Here is a 20646-nt window from a genome sequence, read left to right on the forward strand (position 1 = left end):
AGATGGCGGACTAGGGTCCCCCCAGAAAACATCTTATTGGGGTCTGGATGCTAGTTTCTTTTATAGAATCAGAGAGGGAAGTAAAGTAAAAAGGTAGAATAGAGAGAGAGAGGCGGGGAGGAAGTAAAGTAAAAAGGACTATCAGTCCCGCAAAACATCCCTTGGAATGGCCAGCCTCGGGGAGGGGATGTGTTAATTTCTTCTCTCTGGCAGGCATTCACAGGTGGGTAGGGTTCCCAGAGGCAGGCCATTATGTATGATTATAATAACAAAAGCAATGAGAAAGGCTAAAGTCAAAGAAACAGATCCCACACGGAGTCAAAATTGGCTCTCTTCCCTGTTACACTCCCACCCTGCATTCCCACTTCCTAGAGACACGGCTCATTTAGACTATCATAGCCTTCCTGTTACGTCGATCACCTCCCTCTCCGTTGTCAGTCTGGGGCAGAGAATCGACACTGACACCCCACCACTACTTACACACACAACCCCAGGCACACTCACTCTCATCCATGTCATTTCTGTTCTCCTCCTCTCTCTTCCGCACCCCCCCAACTCCACACATCCTCCGCTGCAGTAGCCCTGGCTGTGCCCCAGGACTGCTACCCCTTCGGTTTGTCCACTAGTAACATTCTGAAGGCACAGAGTCCAGCCCCATCTCAAGAACAAAGTATGCCTCCAGCACCTGCCTCACCCAGACTTACTACTAGATCCATAACTGAAAAGAGTGGGTTCCAGATCTCCAGTGTGTGGTGAGCCCAGGTGGAACAGGAGCCTTCCAATGAGAGCACTCAGCTGTGTTCAGTGAGCACCTACCACGTGTCAGGAACTGTGTTAGCTTCAAAGATTCAGGATGGTTGACACTGATCACTCATCTTGAGAAGCTCACAACAGAAGTGTTGCCCAACACAGGTTCGCTTGTCTGCTCCACAGTGAGGCCCAAGAAGCCCAAACGTCAGCGTTTGGGGCAGAGAAAAGTTATTGCCAGGGCTGTGCAAGAAGAAAGAGCAGCACTTGCTCAAAAGACCTGAACTCCCCGATGGTTTGGGGGAAGAGTTTTCAAAGGCAAAATATGAGGTGAGGGCTGTGAGGTGTGCGACCTTCCTCTGATTGGTTGGTGGTAAGGTATCAGGGCGGTGCTCCAGGAATTCTGTGCACAGCCTGAAGTTACCATCCTCCACCTGGGAGGAGGCCTTAGCTCCTGTAGAAGAACTCAAGGGTATGTCGTCACTATATCCCTTGAGGAGGAACCGGGACTTGGCTTTATCGCAGAACTATTGTTTCCTGACTGCTCCTCCACGGTGTCTACATTGCCTTCCTTCCGTAATTAGAAACTGTTTAAATCTGCCCTTTGAAACTCAGGGAAAGTCTCGGAGGCTAAAGGCTTTTTCCTACCAACAAGAAACAGGGGACCCAGAAAGGCTTTTGTACCCAGGAGGGCTCCTCAGGGTCCTGCTCAGTTTCAGAAGGAACGTGTGTAAACAGAACGTCACTATATAGCAGGAAAAGGTGTGGGCAGGGGAGGAAGGAACGCCGTGCAGACGCAGTGGAGACAGTCTCTGCAGCAGGCGTCACCTCGGAGGTGGCCTGTGCGGAATCAAGAGTTAACTGGGCCAAGAAGCACACACAACACGTCTTACAGGTCTGCAGAAAACAAGGAACTTACAGAAATGGTACTTTGGCAGCAGAAGTAGGACACATCATTCCACGTCCACGGTAGTGCTTACGGTGTGCAAAGCACTGCGTGATCCGCAGAGATCAAATAAACCGTGGCCTCTGTTCCCAGGCACAAAACGTATTACCTAAATATAATGCAAACTGCTCGGAATACCAAGCGCACTGAGAGGAAGGGAGAAGAAATGTGAATTTCACTCTGGTCCGAAGTACAAACATCACTGGGGGTGAGTTTGGGGAGTACTCTCTTTAGGGCGCTGTAGGGGATGGGTGGAGTAAATAAGGGGCAGAAAAATTCAAGGTGGGGCAGTCGTAGGAGTTCAGCCTTCAGCAGAAAGGGGGAGGAGGAATCTTGCACAGGATTGGGGCAGAAAAGTGGGTGGAACCAGTGGGCGCCACCCCGTCTCCTCCTCCCAAACCCCCCCTACAACCTACCTACCTTGCAGTCTGGTGAGACAGGTGAGGGAGGAACTCCTAACGCTGGTAAGAGGGGCAGGAGGGTTGTGGCTTTGGGGCTGGCATGTAAGGAGGCGGTCTGGACCCTTTGTAGAATCGGTGACTCCTTCCTCTGCAGAGCTCAGGGAACTCCTGACAGGCTGGCTGGGGGTAGTGGCTGCCTAGGTGCTGCTGTTGTGTTGCAGGGGAATGAAAAGGCTTCTCCCCACCAGCCTCCCAGCCCCTGTGCTAATAACTCCAGGCAGGAAACTTGAAATCCGAGTTTACCGAGTGAGGGCCGGTAGAGAGCGGGGGACCGTGACAGCCATGGGGCACGGAGAGGTCAAGAATCATCTGGGCCTCTGTCCATTGCCCTAGACCTCTATCGCCTTAGACCTCTGTCTGTAAGATTCTCAGGTAGTTGTGTCCTGTGGCTTTGTTGTGTCTATGTGCACTGTCTCCCTCCAACTGGAGCGTGGGGCTGACGGGAGCAAATGGGAAGACGGGGTCAAACAGGGTAAGTGGCGCCCTACAAGGTCAGACTGAGGGACTCAGACTGGGCAGGTGGGGGGTGGACGTTCGTTGCAAGCAATAATAAAGGGCGGGGCCCGCCTATCACCTGGATTCCAGAGATGCCGTGAGTCCTGAGGCCCCAGGCAGGGCCTGCCTAGGACTGGATCCTGGAATGGGTAGAAATACAGAGACGGAAGGGAGACCATAGGGAAGAAGTTAAAAGTAAGGAACGTAGGGCTCTGACATAGTAAACTCACATGAGGGCTGGGAGTCAGAACTTCCGGGCTGGTTCCTGGCTATTCCACACATACTGATACCCTGGGACAACAGTGTGATCCTAGAGAGAATCCCAGAGCTGAAGGGGACCCTGCAGATCACTTCTTTAGGCCATTTATTTGATTTGAGATAGAAGAAACAAACCCAAACAAAGATGTCTGATATGCTTACTTTGAAATCTAACCTAGCGGTGATGCCAATTGCTAGTTTAGACACAACAGCTGTGTGTCTTTTTGCAGGAGCCTGGGGAGGGGCCATGGTGCCAAGCCAATTCTGGGGGACTCTGGAGAAGCCGCTTCTCTTCCTGTGTTGCACCTCCTTCCTCCTGGGGCTGGCTTTGCTGGGGATACGGCCGGACATCGCCCCTGTTGCTTATTTCTTTCTCACCTTGGGTGGCTTCTTTTTGTTGGCCTGCCTCCTGGCCTGTGTTTTGGAATGGGGGTCTCGATCAGTGCAGACCGAGAGCCCAGGGGCCTCAAGCAATGCACGGTGAGTTAAGGGGTGGGCAGGATTGGAGGATTACATGTGGACCCATTCTCCCTGTGTCCCTCTAGACTTTAGGCGGACAGCCTCTGCTTTCCCCCTGTCACTGGTATCAGGGTCAGGGGCTAGTGGAGGGGTCTTTTGCTGGTAGAAGATAGAAAAGGGAAAACAGGCTTCTTTCAGGAAGCCACTAATGACCTTATTTCTCCCCCCCCCTTCAGGGACAATGAAGCCTTTGAGGTGCCAACCTACGCAGAGGCCACAGTGTTGGAATCACAGTGCCACCCCCCAGGGGCGGATCAACCACCCTCCTACACCAGTGTTGTAATCCCCCCAGAACTTGAGGTGAGACAGCCTAGCCATCCAGAGGAGCCCAGGAGAGCCAGACTGGACAGGCGAGTGGGCTCAGAGGGGTCTGTGATCTCAGGAAGCCCTGGAAGACCTCCAGTCAGCCTGCGGCTTCGGGGACCACGAGTTGCGTCCACTGTTCCTGATCTGCAGAGCTTGTGGGCGCCCCCCAAATTGGAACCTCTTACTCCACCCCCTGCCTACGATGTCAGCTTTGGTCACCTCGATGATGATGTTTTCTATGGAAACAACTGGACACCCCCCTAAAGGACTTTCCCAGGATATGTCGTCTTTCTGCACCAGACCCACTCATTCATTCGAACAATGCTTCCCAGTGCCTGTTATGTGTCAGGAACTGCGTCTCCACCTGGATGTCACAAATGATGACTTTAACCCAGAGGGGAGTGAGGCTATGGTGAGCCCTTCCCAGTTTTACAGTGGCACATCCCAGGGATGTAGGAGGCACAATTTGAGTCTTCAGGCAATATTCAGTGACCTACCCCATACCTGGTATTTCCAGAGTTAGACTGAGGGTGAGATGAGGAGATTCCAGAGAATCTAGTGAAGGAAGAAAAGAAACAATATCAGAGTGACAGCTCTGTTGCTTCTGTTCCAGGTGCTTTGCCTCTATTAGATCACAAAAATGAGGTATTATTGTCCTCATTTGAAAAACGAGGATCCTAAGGGTCAGAAAAAATTGATAATTTGCACAGGGGCACACTGCTAGTAAATAACACACAAATGTCTTGAATTCTGCTCTTCTGATCCCATAGCCCTTGTGTTTTCAATACAAGGCAACAGAAGCCAGTTCATGCACACATCTGTCAATTTCTGTCTTGGTCAATGGCTGGTGAGGGGTAGAAGACTTCGTGTAGACAGAATGGGGGACCAGCTGCGTCTGCAGACAGGGAGTGCTGAGTGGGACCAGGAGTGTGCCCAGCCTCCTAGAGGAGCAGAGCTGATCAAAACTGATGGCCCCTGCTCCAGATGGGAAATTCCTGCCCCGGGGGGCTAGACAGCAGTCCCCAGTGCAGGATCCCATCCTATCTAGAAGCAGTGGAGTAAACTGCCCCAGGGGTAGGGACATCTGATTCTGAGGATGGGTGGATATGATGGTCAGAAAAGAGAAAACCCGAGGTCCTTTGCGAGGGGTGGTGGAGCATCTAAGGATCCCTCTTGCATCATCTATTATGAAGCACTGGAAACACTTGCACTGTCTGCAATAGCTTCAGCCTCACCCCTGCGCCTGACCCCGCTGGGTTTTACCCGAGGACCCCCTGCCCTGCTTCCTCAGATCCAAACAGAACACCAGCTTCTCTAATCATGTGCTGTGCCTGTGATGCAGGTTTGAGCCAACCATCGCTGACCCACGCTCATTCTTTGCGCGGGTATCTGTCTAGCGCCTTCTAGTTCTGTCCTTGTCCTCCTTACCCTGGTCCCAACAGTTAACTTTAATAAAGTGAAAAGCCCGGCCACACCCATCTCCATACAGTTCTTGCAACAGGCGGGTGAGGAGAGGTGGGCGGTTCCGGGGAGGGAGCTGTGATTTCCGCGGGAACCGACGACCAATCGGATGGCCAAGTAGGGCGGGGCGGCTCCTCGCTTCCCCTTCCGCCGAGCGCGCTCGCTCATCCCATTGGACAGCGAGTCCGCCGCGTGGGTTCTGCGCCTGCGCGCGCTCCGGCGACGGCGCGGCCGGCCTCGCGTGGGGGCGGAGCTGGGATAGCAGCGCGCAGGCGCTTTGCGCGCCGGCGGACGTGGGAGGGATGCGGTGGACCAGAGGGCTCGCGGTTTGTTTGGGTTGTGGGCGGTGCGCGCACAGCCCGGGAAAAGCGGGAAATGGCGGCGCCGAGCGCAGGACCCCGGTCCGCCCTCCAGCAAAAGGGGCTGATGACCACTGATAGGGGAAGCAGGTGAGTGGGGAGGGTCCCAGGGGTCCGTAGTGGGACTCAGGGAGGGAGACGCGGGTTTCAGGCGTATGGCCCTGGCGCCCCTCCCCTCGGAGCCCCTGGAAGCCGCGGTGTCCAAGCTTCCAGCCAAGGGTGGGAGGCCGGGTGAGCCCCCGAGGGGAGCGCGGGCGGGCGAATCTCTTCTGGGCCTCGTCCCTCTCGGGCAAAGATTCCCCAGCCTCCATTCTTCCAATCCCGGAGGCTCTGAACCAGGCGAGCTCTTTCCAGTCCTGTCAAATCTCGGTTTCTCTTAAAAGATTCTTGATTCTTTCTTTTCCTCGGTTCCCTTTTGAGAAACTAAACTCTGTACTCATAAACACCGATGAGACCTGCAGATCTCGGAATTCTGCCTGATGTGCATTTGTTTCGGATTGAATATATCATGATCCGTATTGCGTTGGGTGTAATGACCAGATTTTCACAGCAGTCAACACAGATTTTGGGGTTTGGGTGTACTCTGAGACAAGGAAGTTCCCGAGGCTCCGAGTGTCTCAGCCTCTGCCCCAGTTAAATCGTATCATGGCAGACATCGCCCAGGATAACATATTTTAATGCCTCCCGGTCCAGACCCAGGTGATGAATTGAGGACTTTAGAACCAGAACCTGCAGAAGGACACAGAATCAAGACTTAAGAATCGTCTTTGTGTCCTTTCCTGCACCCGCTCCCCCCTTTCCCGATGTGTCCTAAAGTTCTAGGTGATGTGGTTACTTTTGGAAAGTCCACCTTTGAGACTCTCCCCGTAGTATGGAATCCTGCAAGGAGCAGGTGTGTGTAGAATGGATACTGCTTCAGATTAAACCTAATAAGTTATTGATTGAAAATTCAAGTCTACAACTTAGAGTTAAGAACGGGGAGTCGATTAGTGAATTGTGTGGATGATACTGAGTAGGGAGAGGCTTTTTGAGGGGGCTTCCTAATGGAATGTCAACATTTAAGGGCAGGCCAAAGGTCCTGTGAAGGAAACGGGGACCTAGTAAGCAGAGAGGGAAACTGGAGAGAATGGTGTCGTGGAAACCAAGGGAGGAGAAAGTTTTAAGGAGAAAATGCTGCTGGTAAATTAAGGGAAAAAAGTCGAGTAAACCCACCCCACCATTGGTGTGTATCCTGAGGAAATACCCAGAATCCAGCTACGATGTTATTTTGCGATTGAACTATTAACACTTATTTTTACCAGAGTTCATACATGTTGTCATTGTTAACTGCTTTGGTATGTTCCAAGGTGATTCTTTTTGGGTTTTTTTAAATTAATTAATTTATTTATTTTTGGCTGCGTTGGGTCTTTGTTGCTGTGCAGGCTTTCTCTAGTTGCGGCGAGCAGGGTCTACTCATCGTTGCGGTGCACGGGCTTCTCGCCGTGGCTTCTCTTTGCGGAGCACGGGCTCTAGGCGTGCGGGCTTCAGTAGTTGTGGCACATGGGCTCAGTAGTTGTGGCTCGCAGGCTCTAGAGCACGGGCTCAGTAGTTGTGGTGCAGGGACTTAGTTGCTCCGCGGCATGTGGGATCTTCCCAGACCGGGGCTCGAACCCGTGTCCCCTGCATTGGCAGGCGGATTCTTAACTACTGCGCCACCAGGGAAACCCCCGGAATGCATTTTAAAATAGGTTTTTTAAGTTATAATCTGAAACTGGTACCATATTCCTTTCTCACTGCCATCAGGTCTTTACTGTTGTCATGTACTTGGAAACTGTGACTAAGCAGGCTGGCACACCCTGGATTTATATAAATTAGGCACATAGATGTTACACACTGGAAATGGGATTCTTTTATTTTCTTTATAACATCTTTATTGGCGTATAATTGCTTTACAATAGTGTGTTAGTTTCTGCTTTATAACAAAGTGAATCGGCTATACGTATACATATATCCCCATATCTCCTCTCTCTTGTGTCTCCCTCTCACCCGGAAATGGGATTCTTTGAGTTCATCAACAGAAGCTGAACTCTTTCCAAACGCATAGCAAAACTAAGGAATCCTTGAAATGAAGACATCCCTCGTAAACTAAATTCCCAAAATAATTTCGCCTTTACATGCTTTAACTCTTTGAGTGATTTCAGGTTATGTTGATTGTTTTCATCATTGGCATTTATCTACTGTGACTTTCCGTCAGATTTTTTACTTAATTCGGTTCTTATAGGATCCTGGTCATTTCTAGTGTTATTTTGTCACAGGAACTTACCGTTTTAAAAACCATAGTTGTGTGGTTTCCCTGGTGGCGCAGTGGTTGAGAATCCGCCTGCCAATGCAGGGGACATGGGTTCGAGCCCTGGTCTGGGAAGATCCCACATGCCGCGGAACAGCTAAGCCCGTGTACCACAACTACTGAGCCTGTGCTCTAGAGCCCGCGAGCCACAACTACTGAGCCCGCATGCCACAACTAATGAAGCCCGCGTACCTAGAGCCCGTGCTCCGCAACGAGAGAAGCCACCGCAATGAGAAGCCCGCGCACTGCAGCAAAGAGTAACCCCCGCTCACCGCAACTAGAGAAAGCCCGCACGCAGCAACGAAGACCCAACACAGCCAAAAATAAATAGATAAATAAAATAAATTTATATATATATAAAAAAAGGTTTATTTTAGATTCATATCACTGTCAGCAGCTTAAATAAGTAGTGTGAAATGTTTTCTGGAATACTCCTTAATGAAAATTGGTCGGTCAGATGGAGGAATATTCCTTCTTGTGAGTATGTCTACTCGTGTGTGTATTATTTTTGTCACGATAGATATTTCCCCTCGTCAGACCATTCATCTCAGAAGATGGTCTCAGTTGAACATCCTCCATAAAGGATTGTATATCATTTCCTTATGATCAGTGTGTTACTGCTTAATACTTCTATGATTTTAAGCACGTTCAATAAAATATGTCTCATTTTAGTTATCGTAAGTCCTGTTCTTTATATTCTCCTACCCACACCTCTTCTGTTCCACTTCTCTGCCAGATCTTGTACTTGACAGCTTTTCTGTCTTTTATCTGTAGGATACTGGGCGTGTATGGCATGCATCCGGACCATCAGGAAGCTCTCAAAAAGAACCGAGTGGTGCTGGCCAAACAGCTGTTGCTGAGCGAACTGTTAGAACATCTCCTGGAGAAAGACATTATCACCTTGGAAATGAGGGAGCACATTCAGGTATCTGAAGGCAAAAGAGAAAAGCCGAGTGAATATACTAGTGGTAGGAAGAGGAACAGAGCATAGTAAAGTGTGAAAAAGATGCAGTGCTTTACTAAGGAAATGAAAATGCTCTTCTACCCTAGAGCATTTAACAGAAAAGACATATAATTCAAGAATAGTGGGGGAAGGACTTCCCACGTACATATTTTTCTGTAAAAGGAGTTCTTGAGATGGATGATGCTGTTACTAGGAAGCTCATCTGGAGAAACAGAATTACAGCTGGATAAGTAAATGTGATGTCATGTTTTATTCTTGTATTGTAGGCCAAGGTGTGCAGTTTCAGCCAGAATGTGGAACTCCTCAACTTGCTGCCCAAGAGGGGCCCCCAGGCTTTTGATGCCTTCTGTGTGGCCCTGAGGGAGACCAAGCAGGGTCACCTGGAGGACCTGTTGCTCACAACCCTGGCTGGTCTTCAGCACATACCCCCACCGGTATGGAGCCCTAGACACGTGGTATGTTAGGAAGGGTTGGTTTGGTGGGAAGGGCATTTTTGAGACTGTGGTGAAGTGGGGAATGGGACTAGATTTCTGTATTATTTGGGCTGGACCAGCTCCCTAAGGCCTGGTACGGGGGGTCCTGCTTTCTTACAGTTGAGCTGCGACTACCACTTGCGTCTCCCTTTCCCGGTGTGTGAGTCCTGCCCCCCCCGCAAGCAGCGCCGCCTGTCCGCAGGTGAGAACTGATGGCGTAAAATGGGTCCCGCAGATCGACTTCCGCTTCCTTGACTGGCGTCTGACTTTGCCCCAGTGTGAAACCTATTTTCGTTCATATTGGAACCGTTTCCTCAGTGAATTTGTTAGGGACCAGCAGGACAGTTCAGATGGGCTCTGGGTTGGGCCTGTTTTTCTTCTTCCGTCATAGATGGTTTTTTTAATGGTGATCGGCCCTTGGATCAACTTGTGCAGGTAGGAAGTTCCTGCACATAATTGGCCTATCTCCTCTGTAAAGCTTAGTTATTTTACGATGAGGAAAGATACATCATGGGCCTCTACCCTGCTGATTGAGTATCCTAGTGATTAGAACAAGGCTTTTATCATATACCCCATTCAGTCATTTACTGAGTTGAGCACCTACTACTATACGCAGGCTAAGTGCAGAGGATCCAGTGGTGAACAAAAGCAAACAGGGTCTCTGCCCCCATAGAGCTTACAGACAAGGGACGTGAGCCAGACCAGTAATTACGAAAAGGGTGCCTGAAGTTACAGTGAAGCACTAGGATTGCTGTGTAGGTTGTGTGCTAGCTTTTCTGCTCTCTATGCCGCAGATACAGTGGAACACTCCTTAGACCATGGAGATGGGCCTCCCAGCCTTCAGGTGAAGTCTTGCACTCCTGAGTTTTATCAAGCACACTACCAGCTGGTAAGTCTTGCAAAATGGCAAGAGGAAAAGCGTTGGGAAATGAGATACCCTTCCTGGGCATCTGAACTTAGTTTGTGTATATACATTTCTTTCCTGCCTTTATTAGTCAGAAAATAATTGCTGATTGAATGTGTTCTGTGGGTATTTCCCACAGAACAGAAGAACGTGATGTCTGTGTTTTCTTGAAATGCCTCGTCTAGTGGGGGAGACATAGTTTCTGTCCTCAAGAAGCTCACGGTCTAATCGGCCTCCCCTCCCCAGGCCTATAGGTTGCAGTCTCAGCCTCGTGGCCTGGCACTGGTGCTCAGCAACGTGCACTTCACTGGCGAGAAAGACTTGGAATTCCGCTCTGGAGGGGATGTGGACCACAGCACTCTAGTCACCCTCTTCAAGCTCTTGGGCTACAGAGTTCATGTTCTTCTTGACCAGACTGCACAGGTACCCGAGGCAGGACATGCTGACGTGTGCATTAGAGAACGGGACAACACTTGGGCGCCAGAAACGTCCATGCTCCTCTGCCTGCTGGGTTATGCCTTACTAGAGTTATGTTCTCTCCCTACCTTTTACTTGCTGTGTTCTGCCGACCATCTTGCAATCTAGTTTTTTTAAAAAAAAAAAAAAAAAAAAAGGGGCTTCCCTGGTGGCGCAATGGTTGAGAATCCGCCTGCCAGTGCAGGGGACATCCCACATGCAGTGGAGCAACTGAGCCCGTGCGCCACAGCTACTGAGCCTGTGCTCTAGAGCCCACGAGCCACAACTACTGAGCCCGCCTGCCGCAACTACTGAAGCCTGTGTGCCTAGAGCCCATGCTCCGCAACAAGAGAAGCCACTGCAATGAGAAGCCCGGATACCGCAACGAAGAGTAGCCCCCGCTCGCCGCAACTAAAGAAACCCCGTGCGCAGCAACAAAGACCCAACGCAGCCAAAAAATAAATAATAAAAAGAAAACAAAAGAAAAGAGAGAAAGGATTCAGGCCAGCCAGCTGCCTGGGTGTTGACTTCTCAGGGTGGCTGTGCGCTCCCTGAGTAAGAATAGTCCAGGGTCGGGTTCTCACTTTTACATGCGCAGCAACTTGATTCCCAGTCCCTCAGGAGGTGAGATACTGATATGCACCCAACCAACTAAGAAAAGATATTTATAAGTCAGGGTTACACAGGACAGTGACTTCTTGGTTGACGTTGCTGCCTAGGAGTCCAGTTCTCAAGATTACGTTGGCAGATAAAATTCTTACAAATGAAAGTTTGCTAGAATTGTCCTTGTAAATACTGTTTTGTGGTCATTTCATGAATTAACCTATTCTTTTTTTTTCTTTGGGCTGTGTTGGGTCTTTGTTGCTGCGCGCGGGCTTTCTCTAGTTGCAGCGAGCGGGAGCTACTCTTCGTTGCGGTGCGTGGGCTTCTCATTGCGGTGGCTTCTCTTGCTGCAGAGCACGGGCTCTAGGTGCGTGGGATTCGGTAATTGTGGCTCACGGGCTTAGTTGCTCCGCGGCACATGGGGTCTTCCCAGACCAGGGCTCAAACCTATGTCCCCTGCATTGGCAGGCGGATTCTTAACCACTACGCCACCAGGGAAGTCCCTAACATAACCTATTCTTATCAGTTTTGTGGCCACAAGACAGATCTTAGCGTAGATTACTTCTGAGCTAGGTTCCTGCAGGTCCTAAGCATTCTTGTTAGGATTTAGTCCCCTTCAGCCTCAGTTACCGGGCTGTACCACTGACTTTGTTACCTTTAGGTAGTTCTGTTTTGAAATTGAAAATAGTCCATTGGTAAATTAATACTAATTCTTTATTTTGATTCAGAATAATAGTGCTTTCCTAAACTTGTCTTTGGGAATATCCATGGTAAAATTAAGGTTTCTAGAAGATTCTCTTTGGTCTCTTGAGGTAGGGTGGTCAGCATTGTCCGTGGTCTTCATTTCTATTTCTCAGCTGTCTTGCTTCTGTGAGAATAACTGTGTATTTGCTAAATTTGGGGTAAGGCCAGATTCATTGGTAGGGACCTGAATGTTGTTCTTTACATGCTATTACCAGCTTCCCAATAATAGCTCAGGCAAAGAAGTAAACCCACCCTTGCTTCAAAGCCATGGCTGGAACAGCTCCTTTGTACATCAAGTATTCACGTAGGTTATATGCTTTCCTGAGAGATCTGCTGGGCATTAAGGGAATAAACGTGGGACAACAGCTGTAATTCTTACAGAGGGAATCCTATTAGAAGGTCACTTAACAAAATGAATGCGATTTACATTTCTTTACAGCTTTTGGTCTAGTCATTTTTTTTACTAGGAATTTATTATGTCACGGTTTTCCAAATTTTATGCGGTTGATAAGGGATTTTATGTGCTTGATAGTTAAAGATGCATCACTAAGCACCGGGTCAGCTGTGTACTACTGATTCTTACCTTAGAGACAGTAGCTTTGATGGGCCTATGGGCCCACTTCACAAATGCCATTCCCTGATGCAGATTCCAGGACCTGTTGGATTCTGATTCTCTGGTTACGTTGTTCTATAACTTGAATCGCAGTGGAGTTCAATTTTGAGCACCTTATAACAGGGGGCAACTATGTTAGCTGCCAGAGATTTTTTTTAATGTGGACCTTGAGTTCAAGGGACCTCAGTTAGATGAGGGAGTCTTGACATCAGTTTAAAAAAAAAAAAAAGAGGCACATCCCCTTATTTCCTAAGGACAACAAAAGACAGAGACAGTGTCTTCTACAGTAGTTAAGAGGAAGAAACCATCACCTGGGTAGATGTGGTCAGCAGGATAAGTGGAGGATGTGAGACTTAAGCTGCCCGTGAAGGATGGAAGCTACTGAGGCAAGAGAGGAGGAATGAAGGGGTCCTACACAAGGAGAACAGCATACAGATTAGAAATGTGTGTGTTAGGGACCTTGTGGGTGAACCAAATGTCTAGGGCACAGGAGTTCCAACAACAAGATTGGGGAAAAAGGGACCAGAATGCACAGGGCCTTGAATGTCTTCCCAAAGGAATTGGACTTCCTTGTGTTGACATTAGCACATCATTAGTGGTTTTTGAATAGAAGGGTGACGCATTCACAGTGATGATTCAGGAAGATTAATATGACAGTAATGAATGAGGTAGAGACCAGTGGCAGGGAATACAGTTTGGAGTTAATATCATAATGCCAGTATGAGATGGTGGGGGCCTGGACGGGATAGTGGACCAAAAGGAAAAGAATATATGTGAAAAATAGTATAATGGCATGATTGTACTGTCAGTGCTTTGTGATTAAATAACTACCTATGGAAGAAGATGGAGAACGTAAGGAATTGAGGGCCTCAGAGGAAGTCAGGGCCAAAGATGTAAATTTGGGAACTACTTGTGTAGGAAAAAGACTTCAAGTAATGAGAGATTATGATCCTTGAGAAAAAGCAAAAGGGCTAGGACTGAACCTTCGGGATATCACCCTCCATGTACGCTAGTCCTCAGCTCTGGAGATTCAGAAACAGGAGGAGGACATTGCAGGACCAATTTCTGACAGTGGCCAATCGAACTTTCATATGCACTTAAAACCAGGTAGCGACAGTGGGTGTGATAATTTGGTGCGCTAGGCATCTGTACAGGATACTATCTTTCTGATAGAACATCTCAAGGGGCTCAATTCTTTTTTTTTTTTTTAAACTTTTTGGCCATGCCACAAGGCATGCAGGATCTTAGTTCCCCGACCAGGGATTGAACCTGTGCTCCCTGCAGTGGAAGCGTTGAGTCTTAACCACTGGACCTCAGGGGAAGTCCCTCAAGTCTTTTATATAATTATTTGGTTAGCAAAGAGACAGAACCAAGAAAATTTAGATCCTGTTTTTCTCCCCATATTATTCCTTCTTGATTTAGAGATAATTCCATTGAAAAATTGGAGACAGTGTAGTCTCAGAGAACCATTTCGCCTGACAGTGCTGGAGAGCACGCTATTATCCTCACCGCTCATGTAGGTGTTCAGTGCTTCTGTTCATCATCAGAGTCTTTTCTTCTTGCATCTACCTCATGAGTTTTACTAGTTCTAGAATTACAGTTTATTGTATATTAGGAAATGAGATACACTTTAAAGTGGCAGGTTTCCTTTCACCATGTCGTGGTATTGGTTTGTAACTTGCATTTGGTCACAGACGGATTTGAGGGTATAGGGGCAAGCTATGGGTCAACTCTGGAAAATACAGCTGCCAGTAAAATTTGGGGTATCATTTCAGGGAGTTCACAGGTTATTCTTTTCTTCTGTGTCCCCCAGCCAAAAACACTTGGAAGTGTTAAGAGCCCTGCTATTTATAGAAGTTCTGTAATTTTATCAGAAATAGATCTAGAGATCCTATTTTAAGCTACGCTACTTTCGGAAAAATTTCCCCAAATGACTAACCCCCATTGATTGAATGGTTTAATCTTATTAAATTCAGTTACAAAGCCCATGTGTTCTTAACTTTGGGCTTTGTTGTCTTCTATTTACTGACCTAGTAATCTCACTTAAGTGCAAAATGCTCCTGAGTGCCTAACCTGTATATTTATTCCCTCCTTGGAGCAAAATGAACTTCACCTATTACATGTTAAATTCTGTTACAGTCAACTCCAGAGGGGCAGTAGGCTCTTGAGATGATATATTCTTAAAATGAATGAATTTTGGATATCTTTTATTACCTTAAGATCTCCAGTATTATGGTTGGGTTCTGTTTGCTCAGAAAATACACATGCTCTTTCAGCACAGCCAGTTTCTCCATTCCCAGTGAAACTGCAGACTTTCAAGTCTCTTATTAAGTCTCAATTATGTGCAAACAGAACTATTCCAAACAGATAAGCAGTTCTCAAACGTTAGCACATCAGAATTACCTGGAGGGCTTGTGAAAACAGTTTGCTGGGGGCCAAGACTCTGCAGTTCTTACAGGTTCCCCGGTGACGCTGATGCTGCTGTTTTAGGGGCCGCACTTGGAGAACCACCGCAATGTATTACACAAGTGTGTGTTTTACTGGGGGCTGTGTATGGACTGTTAGATATATGTGTACTGTAACTGTTCTGCCTAGATAGCATATTCTTCATTATATGTTGATCAAGTTCATAGTAAAATGAACCTGTTTTCTCTCTGCTCATCTCAGAGACAATCTAGACATCTAGAGTTGTAGAGGGAGACATAGGTTTAAAAGTTGGTATCATATTATTGTACTGTTAGGTATAATGCTTCAGTTAGAGTGTTATTCATATATGTCAGTCTAGTGCAAGATCAAAAAGATTCTTAAGTTAGACTACACGGTTTCTTTGAAAAAATAATATTGTTACCCTTCATTAGACAAGCACATTGTAATGGCAGATCTTTGCAGTAGGTGCCAGACATAGTGATAAGTCCTTTCTGTGCCATATCTCATTTAATCTGTACAAACTTGGAGGAAATGTACGCTTAATTGTCTTACAAAATGGGTACTAGAGCTTTGAGGGGCTAAATAACTTGTTCTAATTTATGAACCTAGGGATCCAGCTGAGGTCTCTCTGATCCCTTGGCCCATATATGTAGTCATGACCCTGTACAGAATCCTCCATAGAGTGTGTTCTTCCATGGACAAAGCGTTTTATACAGACATCATCACTGTCTCCGGGAACTTAAATTCTCGGACAGACAACAGCAAAGGAGTACTGCTGTTCTCTACTCTCACGATCCTGTGAGCCCTCTGTCACACAGCAGTTCTTGTAGCTGTTACAGTTTACCCGGCGGTCCCCCTTGTGCCATTTATGTACAAGGGCATATGCTCTGAAGAAGGATCAGGTTGATGATTGGAGAATGGATAAAGTTAGCTAGCTCTTTCATTAATAACTTGCTTTAATCCAGGAGTTCTTAACATACCTCAGTGAGCCTGTGAGTTGTAAAATTATATTCAGAGTTTTGTCTGAAGTCATGCAGTTTTCTGGTGCATCTCTGACTTCACTTACCATTGACCACAGGAATGTAGGGAACACACTGTACCTTCTAATAGCTTAGGGTTTCAGACACTGAAGAAAAGCTTACATTGGTGCTGACTAGTGAACAACGCTGAAAGGTGTCTTTCTTCTAGGAAATGCAAGAGAAGCTCCGGGATTTTGCCCAGCTACCCGCTCACCGTGTCATGGACTCCTGCATAGTGGCGCTCCTCTCCCACGGCATGGAGGGCGGTGTCTATGGCGTGGACGGCACGCTGCTTCAGGTGCGTGCCGTCCCGTGGCCGCAGCTCTGCAAGCTGGGCCGCTTCACCTCCCGCCTGCCCCTCTCTCCAGTGATGGCTGCTGTTGCGTGTAGGACTCAGGAGGTCCCACTGACCACCAACCTCCCTTCTCCCTTGTTTGTTTCTGGCAGCTACAAGAGGTTTTCCGGCTGTTTGACAATGCCAACTGCCCGAGCCTACAGAACAAACCGAAAATGTTCTTCATCCAGGCCTGCCGTGGAGGTGAGTGCCCTGGCAGACCAGCACCTGGGTGTGGCTCCTGGGCAGCCTCCCACCAGCTCTCACTTTCCTGTTTGCTCCTCTCAGGTGCTATCGGATCCCTTGGGCACCTCCTTCTGTTCACTGCTGCCACCGCCTCTCTTGCTCTGTAAGTGTCTCCCAATGCATGGGGTGTGCTGGGACTTGGGCAGCCCCTGGCTCTCAGGTTGGTCAGCCCTGTGCACCTGCCACATCCTGTCCTGCCAGACGCTCTCTGCCAGTGTCTTCGCCTTCTTTCCTGAGGACGCTTCCTTCTTTCTGTGCTTATTAACGCTGATGCGCTTTTTTGGTTACTCATTCCAGTTAAGGATTTTCCGGCTGTCTCTGCTTCCTAGCCCTCTCACTTTATGCTCTTCCTCTTTTTTTTCTCCACCTCTCCTCCCCCTTTCCACCTTCTCCTTTTACTTCTCGTCTCAGCTACACTGCGTTCTCGTCTCCTCCCTTCTCTGTGTCACTCACGTGTCACGCAGGAAAGCAGCGCAGAAGCCCTGTGTCAGCCTCTGGCTCGTGCTCTTCCGTGAGCTGCTGCCGCCCCTCTTCTTTCTTGCACGCAGTCTCTTTTACCCCTTGAAGAGCCAGGACTCCCCAACTAGGCTCAGAAGACATGGAGGCCTGCCTCTCATCTTGGAGGAAAACAGTAATAACTAAAAGCTCTAAATGTGGAGTCCAATTCTGCCTCTACCACTGACTAGTTATGTCAGGTTAGAGAAGTTGCTCGATGTCCCTGCACCTGAGTTTCCTCAGTATAAAATGTAGATAATCATCAGACCTACTTCATAAGGTCAGGCTGTTGTGATGCTTAAGTGAAATGGTTCGTATGAAGGACTTACTTAGCATAGTACCTGGTCCATAGGAAATCCGCGGAAAGTACCAGCTCTGACTGTTAGGACGTGATCCGTGCCCCTAAGGGGCTTGTAGTTTGATTTAAAGGTCACTTTGTCCAAGCATTCAAATAATACATTTTTTACATGGGTGTGGAGTAACAGATAGATCCTTTCAGGGAAAAGGGGGGAATGCAATACAAACATACCAAGATTAAAAAGATATCCCCTTCCCCCCCGTCAAAGAAAGGGTGTGCTGAGCCAGAAGTACGCCCGAATCTAATTTAAAAACTGCGCGTCTGCATCAGTCATATGTAGTGGGATGTGGCTGACCACGTGATCATATACCTCTAGCTACAGCTCAGATTTTGGACTTCGGACTTTGACAGATAATAGTACAGAGCTATTGGGAGCTTAAGTAAGAAATAATGTGATAAATTTTTTTTTCAGGACGATTACCATGGCAGGGAAAAGTGCTAAGAAAAGAGTATGTGCAGACAGGAACTTACTTTTTTATGCACCTGCTGTATCCCCAGTCTCAGAGCACTACCTGATATGTAGTAGCACTTCATAAATATTGAATGAATGGATGGAAATTAATCTGCCTAAAAAGCGTAGCAATAATATAAAAAACATATATGGGGATACTGTGAAAAAAACATTTACTGATTAACAGATCTGAGACACAAAGACAAGGGAGGAGGCTCCTTTCTCTTGAGGGACACATTCAGCTTGGCCTATTTCCTTTAGGAGGTGTCACTAGCAAAGTAAAAGGAAATAAACATGTTCATGATCATTTTCTCCTCCTATGTTCAGAGATTATATACAAACACTAGACCTGGATAGGGAAGAATTGCGCTCTTCTGGGCTAACGTGAATCTTCTCTCTACAATAAAATCCTTCAAGGCATGACCAGTAGCCAGCTCTTCCTTTGAAAGCCTGAGCTCAACTGTCTTCCACTCTATTCAGTTAACATAATTGATGCCTGTTAGAAGGACCGCCCCACCCCGGATGACTGGCTCCTAAACTGGAGTGTAAGCTCCAGAAGGGCAGGGACTTTTCACCATATCCCTAGGGCCTCAAACAAAAACAGTGCCTGGCATATGGAAGTTGCTCAGTACATTTTCATTGGATCAGTGAACCTTGGTCATTTTCTGCACAGACCTTCAAGCCTCACTCCCGTTTCAGGCTGTCTTGGGGGTCCTATGGAGAGGGAGGTATAAGAAAGCATACTTACTCCTTCACCTTCGGCGTGACAGCCGTGTGTCCTGTGTCTCTCCCACCACCCCCACGACAACAGCATCAGAAAGAGAACATGTCTTGGGGTAGATAAGGCCTAGGTCAGGAGGTTGGACATGTGCTCAGGGTATGTTGAGAATCTACTGCTAATATTGAATAATAGTGTTCTTTTTACATTGTGTAGGAGAAAATAGTCAAATTATCCCAATTTTAAGTTTCTTTAAATTTCTCAAATTTTGCACGCCAGCTACAATTTGGCTTATGAAATTAATAAACAATAAATGATTTAAAAATACCCAAAACACCCTGAAAACAGCTGATCATGCTTAGTTTTATAATTTGTTTATTGATAGATAGATTTGAGGTTGTAGTTTTCATATGGCATAAATGTAGTAATCATATTTTTGGTTTCTTGGTTTTTTTTACATAATAAAACGAAATATATCAATATTTTATTGTGTATTGCAATAAGGAGCAGTTTGACTTCCAGGAATATTGACAATTGAACAAGTGAATCATGGACACAGATGGCTTTTCATTCTGTTTACGAGGAGTATTTGATTCAGCACTTGCCCTGTCTTACACGGCGTGGACAGAGCTCGGACTGTGTGTATGTGCATGTGCTTGGGCGCGGCGTCCGGCCTGTCATGGGCACCCTCTGTGTGATCGGTGTACTCTGGCGGAGGAATGGGAGTAATGGTGTTCGTTTGTTTGTTTGTTTTTTAATTCATCAGCCACAGGTTGGAGGCAACAGCTGGAAATGGTTCTTCCCAGTCAAGGTTGCAGGGAACTCGGGCTTGCCTGTGACAGGCCCAAGAGAGGAAATAACATCTCTGTCCACTCTGTCTGCCTTTGTACAGATGAGACGGATCGTGGGGTCGACCAGCAAGACGGGAAGAACCATGAGCGATCCCCCGAGTGCGAGGAGAGCGATGCCAGTAAAGAGGAGGGGCTGAAGATGCGACTGCCCACTCGCTCGGACATGATTTGTGGCTACGCCTGCCTCAGAGGTATCGTGAGTTCCAAAGGAGAGATCCCAAAGGTGGCGTCTCTTTCTGACTGCGGAGGGAGCGGGTGTCGGCGAGGTCCGTCCAGCTGTGTGAGGGTGCCCGGGACCTTCCCTGTGTGCTCACTGCTGTCCTGGTTGCAGGGACCGCTGCCATGCGCAACACCAAGCGGGGCTCCTGGTACGTGGAGGCCCTCACTCAGGTGTTCTGTGAGAGGGCCTGTGACAAGCATGTGGCCGACATGCTCGTGGAGGTAAGTCGGCTCAGTGGTGCCAGGAACCTTCTGCGTCCCCGCGCTGTTCTACCTTCCTCCGCTCTTGCCCTGTTTTTCACAGTCTCCCTACCCTTCCTCTTCTGGGATCATGGAAACACCTGATTCTCAAACCATGGGCCCTGGGTTTCTGCCTTTGCAGGTGAACGCGCTCATCAAGGAGCGTGAAGGCTACGCCCCGGGCACGGAGTTCCACCGCTGCAAGGAGATGTCCGAGTACTGTAGCACTCTGTGCCGCCACCTCTATCTCTTCCCGGGACACCCTCCCACGTGATGCCACCTCCCATCACCTGGGCCATGTGGAGGCCGCTGGACCACGGGAGGTGTGATAGAGCCTCCTGTCTCCAGGACGCACGGTTTCTGTCCCTCCCCCTCAGGGATTGGGAATATCCCAGGCTCATTTCACACGCCCATCGTCTCCATCTTTGACCTCGGACTACAGGCCGGCTACTCCCATGGGAGGCTCTCTCCCTGTGGAACCAGCTCCGGCTGGACTTGTTGCCTGGAGCGTTTGGCCTCAGTTGAGGGACCTGGCAAGTGATGTTACGAACATAGTGTCTGGATGGGTGGGGAGAGGGCATGTGGGTTTCCTCCATGTTCGTGTTCAGTTTCTGCCCCCAGGGCTCTTGTAGGAAGCGTTTGGTGATTGCTTT

General features: G+C 48.1%; 2 protein-coding genes across 4 annotated transcripts; both read left to right on the top strand.

Annotated features, from left to right (window-relative positions):
• Positions 1 to 3061: 3061 nt before the first annotated feature.
• On the top strand, positions 3062 to 3996 carry TMEM139 (transmembrane protein 139; the record flags this gene model as incomplete). The annotated part of the gene is made up of 2 exons (XM_082846220.1): positions 3062 to 3387; positions 3603 to 3996. The coding sequence occupies 2 exons, from the start codon at positions 3062 to 3064 to the stop codon at positions 3994 to 3996; spliced, it is 720 nt and encodes a 239-aa protein (XP_082702346.1).
• A 1504-nt stretch (positions 3997 to 5500) lies between these two features.
• On the top strand, positions 5501 to 20431 carry CASP2 (caspase 2). 3 transcript variants are annotated; one of them, XM_082846582.1, is made up of 11 exons: positions 5501 to 5642; positions 8653 to 8803; positions 9109 to 9276; positions 9436 to 9517; positions 10110 to 10204; positions 10466 to 10642; positions 16251 to 16379; positions 16529 to 16619; positions 19576 to 19725; positions 19866 to 19975; positions 20136 to 20431. In XM_082846582.1, exons 1-11 carry the CDS (start codon positions 5569 to 5571, stop codon positions 20265 to 20267), a joined length of 1359 nt encoding a protein of 452 aa, XP_082702708.1. In that variant the 5' UTR covers positions 5501 to 5568; the 3' UTR covers positions 20268 to 20431. The 3 variants fall into 3 exon arrangements, with proteins under 3 accessions (XP_082702708.1, XP_082702709.1, XP_082702707.1); XM_082846583.1 differs by having other exon boundaries at positions 5521 to 5642; positions 9109 to 9297; XM_082846581.1 differs by lacking the exons at positions 10110 to 10204; positions 10466 to 10642; positions 16251 to 16379; ... (2 more) ...; positions 19866 to 19975; positions 20136 to 20431 and having other exon boundaries at positions 5521 to 5642; positions 9109 to 9297; positions 9436 to 9655.
• Positions 20432 to 20646: the final 215 nt, after the last annotated feature.

This window comes from Leucopleurus acutus, assembly GCF_964270905.1.
Source record: "Leucopleurus acutus genome assembly, chromosome: 9".
Lineage (NCBI taxonomy): Eukaryota > Metazoa > Chordata > Mammalia > Artiodactyla > Delphinidae > Leucopleurus > Leucopleurus acutus.

What these genes read in the sequence shown, in the direction of transcription:
- CASP2 (XM_082846583.1), top strand. Translation starts at nt 5,569, where the DNA reads ATGGCGGCGCCGAGCGCAGGACCCCGGTCCGCCCTCCAGCAAAAGGGG. An exon ending in TTCTTGACCAGACTGCACAG is followed by an intron (nt 10,643 to 16,250) that starts GTACCCGAGGCA and finishes TCTTTCTTCTAG; the next exon opens with GAAATGCAAGAGAAGCTCCG. An exon ending in TGGACGGCACGCTGCTTCAG is followed by an intron (nt 16,380 to 16,528) that starts GTGCGTGCCGTC and finishes TGTTTCTGGCAG; the next exon opens with CTACAAGAGGTTTTCCGGCT.